The sequence below is a fragment of the Rhamphochromis sp. 'chilingali' genome, assembly GCF_963969265.1.
Source record: "Rhamphochromis sp. 'chilingali' genome assembly, chromosome: 20".
NCBI lineage: Eukaryota > Metazoa > Chordata > Actinopteri > Cichliformes > Cichlidae > Rhamphochromis > Rhamphochromis sp. 'chilingali'.
In genome coordinates, this window is record NC_137947.1 from 32,732,412 (window position 1) to 32,743,295 (window position 10,884).

The 10,884-nt window shown below is 42.3% G+C and overlaps 1 protein-coding gene across 2 annotated transcripts; it reads right to left on the bottom strand.

Moving 5' to 3' along the window:
* Window positions 1–296: 296 nt before the first annotated feature.
* On the bottom strand, window positions 297–10,533 carry fgf8a (fibroblast growth factor 8a). 2 transcript variants are annotated; one of them, XM_080868440.1, is made up of 5 exons: window positions 9,944–10,533; window positions 9,804–9,840; window positions 8,894–9,041; window positions 7,017–7,123; window positions 297–1,418 (listed from the first exon to the last, which is right to left on the bottom strand). In XM_080868440.1, exons 1-5 carry the CDS (start codon window positions 9,973–9,975, stop codon window positions 1,152–1,154), a joined length of 591 nt encoding a protein of 196 aa, XP_080724566.1. In that variant the 5' UTR covers window positions 9,976–10,533; the 3' UTR covers window positions 297–1,151. The 2 variants fall into 2 exon arrangements, with proteins under 2 accessions (XP_080724566.1, XP_080724565.1); XM_080868439.1 differs by having other exon boundaries at window positions 298–1,418; window positions 8,894–9,074; window positions 9,944–10,530.
* Between the last annotated feature and the right edge of the window lie 351 nt (window positions 10,534–10,884).

Here is a 10,884-nt window from a genome sequence, read left to right on the forward strand (position 1 = left end):
ACGACTATGGGGATGTACAGAGCTTCTGTCATTTTGTATTCTAATAAGTGGAGGAAAGCACTGTGCAACATGCAAGCAGGTACAAAACAGAGGAGTTCTGCTTCCTGTGAAGGCAAATTGGTGTTATCCTCATCAACCAGTGAACTCTAATGCCATACGTACGGAGACATTGGAAGACACCACTCGCACACACTCTGCAATCGGTCAGCTTCATTACTCATTACAGTGTGTGGCTGTAGGGGGATGAGGCCAGTCAGCAACATGTCTGACTTTCCGAAGTTTCACAAATGGATCCCAAGCAAGCACGTACCAAACACGAGCTTCGGTATTCTAATGTGCATTTATTACACGTTTTAAATAAATAAATCATCCGTAAAATTATTTTACACATCCTCAAATAAAAATATATTTATATATGTATAAAAACAGACATTCAGCGAGCAACGAGAAGACAAAGGGTTAGGGGATGTGTCCGTGGATTACACTTACACTTCAATGCATTTTGTACACATCGAGACAAAACAGTCAGAACACAAGCCTGTGAATATCAAGTATAGCTGCCATGTTGTTCCATTCAATGCTAGTGAATGTCTGTTTGGTTGAACTGTGTGAGCGAGATAATGAGCAATCCCAGTCAGGACGCAGCGCCCAGCAAAAAGTGTGGACTGCAGTGTTACCAACAAATAATTCTGATTATAGTCCTTGTTGCCTCCTGTACACTACGAGACAGTTTGTGTGTCTGAATATAGCGTTCCCTGGCAGTGAGGTCAATCAGGGTCCTTCAAGTCTCCTTGAGCAGCAGGCAAGAGTCCAAGAAGTGACTCCACTGATAAAAACAACGAACAATAATCAACACAGGGCACTCTACTAAAACGATATCCTCAAAAAGTCAAACACTGAGTCATGAGGATTAAAAACAAACTTTTCTTTTCCTTTACTTTTTTACACAAGTCAGTACTAAAAATCCGGAGTACAAAAATATATGTTTTTTGTCTTTGTGTGGCTTTTTTTACTTTACAAAAAATAAACTACTCATCAAGGTATCATATTTATCAGTATAAAACTGTCTCCAGAGGTTTTTGGGGAGAGAAGAGAAATCCAGTCAGGTTCTCCTTTTTCTCTGACTTTTCCGTTTTATTCTCTGACGGGTATCACGTACGCTTAGTCCTTTGACTGAAAGGGTAGTGGATGAAGTCAAAAGGCCGGTGGTGGCTCGGATGGGTGGGCTGGTGCCCCTTTGGCAGCCTCTTCATGAAGTGGACTTCACGTTGGTGCTGGCGTGTCCGTGAGCCCTTCCGTGGACGCCCCCGACGAGTGAAAGCCATGTACCAGCCCTCATAACGGACGTTCTTCAGCGCCGTGTAGTTGTTCTCCAGAACGATTTCGGTGAAGATACAGTCACGGCCTTGTCCGTTTTTCTGCAAAATCACAAATGACAGAAAAAAGAGGATATTCACAAAAGATGTTAAAGATTTGCAGAATGAAAACCTTCCCCTCAAATGTGCAGCGTATGCTACAGTCATTACAAATCAAACAGAGGAAGATCATTATTCTCCCCCTTCAACAGACCTCCAGCAACCCTTGTGGGTCAGTTGCAGCAGCGCACACCTTCCTGTCATAAAGCCTTAATCAGACCCTAAGTGTCACTTTCATTCCAGGTTTGACTTCCTGTTGCATTTGTGGTTAAATTTAACAGCTCTGGTCAGCCAGAATAACAATCAGTAGATGCTTAAACACACATCACCCCCAGGTCTGCAGAGTTCAGTGAATCCCATTGAATTTAAGTTCCAGGTTACATCAGGTCTTTACGACAATAAAAGGCAGGCTATGAAAGATGGGTGACGTATGGATGAACGTGTGATGTCCAGTTGGTAACATCATAAAGTAAAAAAAGATGAGACAAAGTGTACAGTGTAGTTCTCTGAAACTGCACTAGCACGCAGTCCTGGCCTACTGTACAGAGTGTGTTAAAAATAGTCCTGGCACACTCCTGTACACACACTGAAAACACACACTTTCTGTCAATTCTTCAACACAAGCACACACACGCATATGCACGCACACATATACTGCGGGTGAGGTAGGTGGTGACTGGGCCGGTAGCTTGGGGCAGATGGTGTTCAAGGTAGGGTGCTGGGTGGGTGGAGCGTGTGTGTGTGTGGTAGGGTTACAGAAAGGCTGGCAGCTCTGTTTATTAGCCATCACAGTGAGAGAGGTCAGGCAGTCACCCACTAAGACACATCTCACATGACAACGTTAAATGCAGTATTGTGGAAGAGTCCTGAGCCAGCCTGCATTTCTTTATTTCTAACCCTTCCAAAGAGCCAGACTTTTGTAACTTTTAAAAGTGGTCCTTAGTAATAACTCTATGGGCTTTCCGAAGGTCTTCTTCAGTCATTTTCAGTCTGTCTGTTAGGCCACCTAACACTGACCTATGAATAATACGAGCATAAAAAAGGCTAAACCAGCGTTGTATCTACAAATAACGGCCAGCTTCAAAAAGAACCAGTTTTTCAGTTGTATCTTTAAGCATGTTGTTACTAGCAACCATTTACAAAAACACATAGTTTGTTTCCATGTCTTTTGTTGAATCTAAATGCCAAAGATAACAATTTAAGAACCATAAAGTAATAGTTGTGCACCAACAAGATGATTCCCAAAGAGCTATTAAGTGAAATGTTGGCATATCTCAGCATGGTGTGAAGAAATAGTTGAAGAAACTGGACAAGTGGAGGATAAAAGAAGAAGTGGCACATGTAAAAATATCTGCAAAACATGAGCAGATGAACGCCATGTCCTTCAGAATCAGGAAAAAAAAGAACCCAGATGTTCCTGTCTACTATACCGGCCACTGGGTTATGCGTATATGCCCTGTGTGCTAGCGTCTTGCATCCTGTGGTTGTGTGCTGGATTGTCTCCGGGGTATCTGCACAGCCTGCTCCTGGGCTCTTGTCTGGTGAGTTAGGGTCCAGCGTCTATAGATCTTGTGCTTACAGTTCGTTCTTGTGCTGTTTTGATTCGTGCCTCTGTGCTGTCTTTCAGTCCAGCTTTCTTCAGCCATTAGTAGCATGTTTCGGTATCAGCCAGTAGTACGTGCCGTGCAGGGGCTCGTCCTTCTATGATGGTTCCTGTTCTTGCTTCTCTTCTTTCTCTGGTTTTTGCTGCCTGACATATTCACTAAGCACACGATCAGTTGTGGCCATCTTCCTGGTGTACTCATTGGTCTTTGTTGTTTTATCCTAGTGGTTTTGACACTCACTAGTCCTCGACCTCCTTCCTTCCACTTAATGTACAGCCTCAGGGTGATGGACTTGGGGAGAAACCCTCCTTGCATGGTAAGGAGCTTTCTTGTCTTAATGTCACAGGGTGCTATCGCTTCCTCTGACCAGCTTATTATTCCAGCAAAGTATCTGATGACCATCAGGGCATTGGTGCTGATTGCCCGGTTGTTGCTTTTCCAATTCAGCTGACTCCTCAAGACAGAGCAGAGAAGACCAGTCGCTGCACCACCGAGATTTACTACAAGAAAGCCTTTGATTCAATCCCTGACACGGGGATCCTGGAATGGCTTGAACTGTACAAGACCAACAGGGCCCTAAGAACCTTCATCAGGAATTCAATGTGGTCAACAACACTACAGGCCAAGTTCAAGACAATTGCACAGGTCACCATCAAGTGCAGGATTTACAAAGGAGGAGCCCTGTCCCCACTGCTGTTCTGCATAGGCCTGTTCTGCCTCAGTGAGATCATTATGGATACTGACTATGGAATGGTGCAATCGTTAGCTGCCTTCTCTACATGAATGACATCAAGCTGTATGGATCAAACTAGGATCTACAGCAACAACATCGGAATGTCATTCGGATCGGAGAACAACAAGGAGAGGGAAGGTAATCAGAACTGAGTGGATTGCACTACCAGAAAGCATACACTGAGGACAGCTACAAGTAGCTGGGAATCCCACGGGGAAATGGAAACCATGAAGAGGAAAGCCACAACCACCAAAAACCTGCAGAGAGTCAGGCAAGTCCTGAGGAGTCAGCTGAATGGGAAGAAAACAATCTGGGCAATCAACACTGACTGCTGGTCATCAGATACCCTGCTGGGGTAATAAACTGGCCAAAGCAGGACAAAGAAGTTACTGACACCTCCCAAGACCCCAGAAAGAAGAGGAGTTAGAGGAGGAACCATCATGGAAGGACAGGCCCCTACACGGCATGTACCACCGCCAGATCTGTGTTCTAATCAGTCTACTAAAAACTCACTTTAATACATTTAGTTCAGTTTTAAAGTTTTGAAATCACTTCAGTCTCAACTTCACACCAGCTGGTGCAGGTGCAGCAGGAGGGGAGGAGTCAGAGAGAAACTCGGTTCGTAGAAGAGAACCTGCCCGCGAGCAGGTTACGTCGCAGCGTCTGTTACCCTGGTAAGTGACTCAGGGTTAAAGTTAACTCTCGTTCTGGAACTGAGAACCCAGAATTCCCCTCATCTCGGGTCGTTAGCTAAACCTGTTTCCTGGAATAGGACCAAAATGCTTTTGATACCCATCAGCAAGCTTCTAACATAATTCTGGTTGGATATTTGACCACTTTTCTTATCTGGCTGGTTTACTGGTATGAACCTGACTTTTAAGTATAGTCCACATGCCCATGTATAGCCCATGTTAATGTCAGCCTAGTTTATTTATTCCAAAACCAGTTTTTATGTGTGTTTGGGATCATTGTCCTGTTGGAACACCCAGCTGTGTCTGAGTTTCCAACATCTGTCGATATGATGTAAAGTTAAAGAATTAGGAGGTAATCCTCTTTCTCCTTTATTTCACCCATTTTGTGCCACGTACCAGTATCACTGGCAGTAAAACAGCCCCAGTGAATCCTGCTTCAAGTTAAGCTTGAAGGTGTTGTCACAGTCTCCGTCCATGGCAATGTAAAGCTGGTTTCATTATGGGCGGTGATGCTGGCATTGCAGCAGCTTTCACTTATGGCAGGCTTGAGTCCTGGTTGTTCCTGAATATCCTGGGCAAATTCTTTTCTATCTGAGGACAAAAGTTTGGGTTTCTCCTGGGACTTCCAGAAAGATGACACATCTAAATCACTAATTACATATAACTGCTTGAACAGATGATCATGGAATCTGCAACTGTTTAGAAATGGCTCCAAGAGACCCTCCCACTTTGTGCAAATCTTCACTGAGCTCCTTAGACACATTGTTACAAGCGTTGCTCTCAAGCAAGTTATTTTTATGTTGCAAAGAGAAACTACCAGCTGTAGTCAGTCCTGATCACTAATGTGATTTTAAAAGGCCTGGGCCTTGTCAAATTAAAAGACATAAGTGAGTGTGCATCTATATTTGAGTCCATACGATTACTTTTGGCCATGTGTGGATTGGAGAAAATCCCAAATAAATTCAAACCCAATTCTTGTTTTTTAAAATGATTGAAGGTGTGTTCTGTACATTCATTCCACTTTGGAAAATCAACAGTTCAAAGAAACTGTTAAAAGCAAATTTACCATAACATTTATAATAATTGTGTGTACACTTCCGGCCACACAGCGTATGTTTTGTCAAAACTGTGGGAGTGTATTCAGTCTGGACTATTTTCAGCTGTTGATGCCAGTGTCATTATAACTCTGTATTGACAATAAATTACCTGTAAAAATGCAATAATGATAGTTTAACATTAATGTATATATTTAGATAATTCATTGTCTATGAAAAAAGCCTTTTGTAAAGCTTGGACATCTTATTTACTTTAAAATAAGTTTAGTCAGGATCACATAAAGTCAGCTTCAGTTATCAATGAGTCCATGAATTTCTTTTAACCAGTTTTTAAAAACATATTCATAGTTGTCCCACAGATTTATCTTTCTGTACAGCAACTTTAAAAAACTCCTCGTATTGATATCGACACGTCTCTGTGATTAAGCTTTCTGAGTAAACGTCGATAATTACTTTCCCACTATTACTAGACTTGATAAAGTGTTTGGTTCTGTGCTCGTCCTGTTGCATTAAATAATGTTGACCACTGTTTGATCAAAACTCAGATTATTAAACTTTTCCCTAAACCAACCAGTGGAACCAGCTCCCAGTTTGGACTGGGTTGACATCCCTACTTTTAAGAGTACACTTAAAGGTTTTCCTTTTGATGAAGCTCGCAGTCGGGGCTGGATGAGGTGATGCTGCAATGGGACTTGGCTGCTGTGGCTTCCCATGATGCAGTGTTTCTTTTTCACTCTTCATGTGTTTGGACACCACTACTGTATGTAATCATTAGTAATTAATTTTAAACCATGGGTCTCTTTCCCCTCACCCCCACAGGCAGCCTCGTTCTGCCTGTTTCTCTTTGTTACAGGAAACTTTCCTTCCTGCTTGCTCATGGGGTTGTTAGGGTTGTCTCTCTAATATTGTGGGATCTTTACTGTATAATATATGAATGTGAAATGAAATGGGATTGCACTGAACTTAATAAAATAATGTTATAGATTAGCTTGATTGATAGAATTAATCAATTAGTATTATTATTTTTTCTAATGCGCCATTAATTTTATGATTTTTTTTTTTGACCAGGATAATAGTCACTCTGACATTTAGTGTGAGGAAGAAGCTGTTTCCAGGTTTAGTCTTTGTTTTGCTTTTAATGCGATTTATTCACAGAAAAAAATAATGAAATAAAACGAGTAAATCAAAAATGACTGTTGCTGATGTTATTGATTAAAAGCATCACTAATATGGAATAATTTTCTTTAATGTGACAAACAAATGACTTGTTCTCTGACATGCTAGGCCATTTGGACCCTGGATACATGACCCTTTCAGTCATATGGTCAAAGTCTGATTCTTTTATATCAAAGAAATCTATTTTATTTCTCTGATCTCTGCAAATTTCTCTTGAGGTCTGCTTAAAGCAGTGGATGGAGCAGTATTTTCTTGAGCTGTACTGCTCCATCCATTATCATTTAGAATCAGCTAGTGAGTCGTTGGAGCATGAGCTGGCTGAAATCAGCTTTGAGCCTCACCTTGCCAATGAGCTTCCCTCTCTTGTTCATGCAGATGTATAGGTCAGTCTCAGCTCCCCTGATGCGCACTCGACTTCCAAAAGTATCTGTTTCCACAATGAGTTTAGCTACAGAGATCAGACAAAAGAGTTCAGTCAGCAACTACAACACAGAGATGGTTTCTGTGCCTTTTGTTAGACATTTTGCGTAAACATTAAATTCTGAATAAATGACTTTGCAGACTATGCAACCAGAAAAAATGAATCAAAAACACACACAAAAACGCTTGCATGTATTTCCAAGCATACACACTCATTCACAGGGAAGCCTATGGGACCATTCCTGGGGATTCATGCAAGTTGGAATTTTTGCAAAATGATAAAACCACGTGTCTCCTGAGCCTTTGAAACCTAAAGAGGCGATCCTGGCAGTCTCATTAAGACTCCCTTTTCAAATAATTCAGCACTGACCTCATGCATAGAGCGGCACATTTATCTCTATATCCTGAAAAGTACTGAAAGACATAGGAAATACAGGATTTTCATGTTTATGTTACTTTTTTACCCAAATACAAAAAATATTAGTAAATTCTCCTGTTGAAATAGTGCACCGTATTTCTATATCTCCTGGGTTTGCAGTGCATTCCTCTGACATTCACACACATATTATTTCAGAGCACCTTAAGACAACAGCAGATTGTCTATAACATTAAATAAACAATGTTTCAACAGTCACATTGTTTTAAATAGATTAACTATTGAGAAGCAGCAGTTACAGCTGAGCTGAACGATGGGCAGAGAGAATGTAGAAAGCACACAGACTTCCCCTTTCTCACTTTCTCTTTCATTCAAAAATGTACTTCAGGTGATCCTAGTTCGGACACACACACACACACACACACACACACACACACACACACACACACACACACACACACACACACACACACACACACACATTCTGCAGCAGCAACATTTTAGGCTCCTGTACAGACAGTAGTAAGAAGGACACTAAACACTATTGATGCTTAAAGAATAAGTAGATTAGCTCCATGGAAGACTCGAAATAAAACAAAGAGTGTAAAGCTCGATGAGGCCCATTAGATTCTGAGGCAGGACAGAGAAGGGTTAAAGGTGGGGGCTGACATGGGAGCAAGAACTATGCAGGAAATGTTCAGGAGGCATAAGTAGGATGGCTTCTAATAGCTCTTCCAGATCTGCATGATCTCTAGAGGATCGCCTCCAGCACCATCCACAGCCAACTGGACAATTTTTCTAGGCCTCTTCCCCTCGAATAGTACAGACTGAATTCAGATAGAGTGCAAAGAGGCTACAAGTAAGTAACTCAATACTAAGTAAATAATACTTAGTATTGAGTAAAAAAAGAAGATAATGTTGATATCGTTGCCTTTCTTGGGAAATTTAAGCATCTTCAGACAAGACAGAAACACACGGCTCCGGGATTAATGATTGAAACGAACTGACACATTTATAATGCACGTAATGTACTTGACGATGTTTAAAGGATCTTACTCTTTTAAAATAATTTCAGACATTTAAATACAAAAGGTGATTTTGCAACTATGTTAATGTTCTCTCTCATATAGTACAGTGGCCCACCTTTCACTGTTAACATGGTTGAATTACAGTGAGAAACAAAACCAAACAAACAATTGTGAAATATGTCAAATACTTCGGAAGCTTAAAAAAGAATGAATCAGGTTTCATTTGTAAGACTATAGTTTGATAAGCACAAATTATGGTAATGTTTAAAAGTAACTGAAATCTACCTAAATGAACGCAGATAAATCAGGTTCCGCGGCCTCTGCGCTGTGTGAAAGCGATTTTAGAGAGTTGTCGGTGCAGTTATTACAGCAGGAGTTACTGGATTTCTCTTACCGTGCGCATCTCCATCCTCGGCCATGGCGTTGATCTTCTTGTTGGGCAGGACCTGTACATGTTTGCCGCTGGTCCGGCTGTAAAGCTGGTAGATCCGGATCAACCTGCGGCTCGTGCGGTCCGTCACTTTGCTCTGTTCGCTTACATGCTGCGTGAAATTAGGCGGGGACTGATTGGTTACCTGTCAGAAATTAGACGGCATTACTTACTTATTTATTTAAAATTTACAAGGTCGGTCGCGCGGCTTCGGGTCGTTGACGGGACTGAAGCGCAGAGAGAAAACGCGTCCGTTTGTTTTTCTCACTTCTTTCTTTCTTTCTTTGGGTTTTTTGTTTGTTTGTGTTTTGGGGTGGTGGTGGGGGGTAACTGTAACAAGTTCCAGAAGAGCGGCTGCCAGATGAAATTAACAGGTTCCAAAAAGACGCACGGTGTGATAACAGGTTGTGCATACAGGAGAATGCGCGCCGCAATGCCCAGAAGAAGAAGAAGGAAAAAAGACGTCGTATGATTGAAATAAAAGCTCCACTACTCATTCATCATGGTGTGAAATATTATGAAACTACTTTAACTTCGTTCTTAATGTGTGTTTTTCTTTCACTGCACTCTCTCTCCGTCGCGTTCCGCTGTGATGGAATGAGTGGAAGTAACGGAAACGTTGGATCTTTCAACCCCCAATCTGTGCCCGAGCATCTTGTGCCAGGGCCAATATGTTCATCAGCAACCTGTCAGCAGGCCGCGCGCCGTGGGAGCCATTCGATACTGCCGTATTACAACATGTTATGTTACCTTTCCCCTCTCTTTATGATTGCTGCGCATCGCTCGCTTGGACTGACGGTTTTTAACCTAATTCTTATTTTTGCAACTAAAATAATTTGCAGTATTTTAAAGACAAATTGTAGTAATGACATACCTGCGCGTAGTAGAACAATGCAAATAAGTGCAGGAACCTGCAAAAGAAAGAATACCGTGCATTCAGTGACTTAATACGGGGCTGCGTGGAAAAACATTAATAGTGCGTAAAGAGTCGAGGTTAAGCAGGACAGCACTCACACACAGCTGAACCTGGATGGGATGGGTCGCATGTTGGATGAAGTCAATTTTTACTAGGATCCGTTAATAAGAGCACACAATCTACAAAATAAGCAACCAAGTCCAAAGATTTCAAAGGGATCCAGAAAACGGTCAGATGCGCTGACAGACAGGTTTAAAAAAGCACAAGGGACACATTCTTCATTACATCTGTGACCTTCGCCGACAAAATCTTGCTCAGTTGAAACGGCAGTTAGTGCTCATAATGTGTCACTAAGGTATAGCTGCCCGCGTCTGTCACAGAGCTACCCAAAGTGCACTTGGAGAAGAAAAGCTCTGCGATGAAGTTTCTTTCTTGTTTCTACGTACAGCCCGTCACTATATTCCTCCTGCTTTATAAATCCTCGTGGGTCCTCTACGGCCTTCAGGTGTGTTTGCAGAGTGAGCTTACTCGGTGTTGTTGCACTGGCTCGATGCTGCAGCTCCGCTCGGCTATGGCTGGACTACAGACAGGACTCTCCTCTCTCTGCTCTCATCCCGCAAAGCTCCCGTGTCAAGCCTCTCGCTCAGTGCTCACACACCCCCGGTAAAAATGGCAGACTGAGAACAAGCCCCCTTTTTCTACAGAACAAAAGCGACCCCCCACACCCCCAGCCCCACTCTTTCCTCCCTTGCCTTGATGCGAAACATCTCTTTACCTGAGTAGCGCTCCGGACTTTGTTGAGGAACAAAGAGGCGAGGAGGAGCCCTGGCTGCCCTAGGGACTGCATGAAAAATTAAAACCACCAAACAAATACAGTAAATTACAATAAGGCATCAGGGTGATGAACACTTTTCTGCGGGCTTTACCTGTTTGTCACAAAGGCGATTTGATGACCCCGCAGACGCTCGCGTTGATCAGTTCTGGGATGCAAACATTGAACAAACAAACCAAAACAAAAACACCCAAATACAAATACAAA

What these genes read in the sequence shown, in the direction of transcription:
- fgf8a (XM_080868439.1), bottom strand. Translation starts at nt 9,975, where the DNA reads ATGCGACCCATCCCATCCAGGTTCAGCTGTGT. An exon ending in CCATCCAGGTTCAGCTGTGT is followed by an intron (nt 9,841 to 9,943) that starts GTGAGTGCTGTC and finishes TTTCTTTTGCAG; the next exon opens with GTTCCTGCACTTATTTGCAT. An exon ending in CGAGGATGGAGATGCGCACG is followed by an intron (nt 7,124 to 8,893) that starts GTAAGAGAAATC and finishes TGATCTCTGTAG; the next exon opens with CTAAACTCATTGTGGAAACA.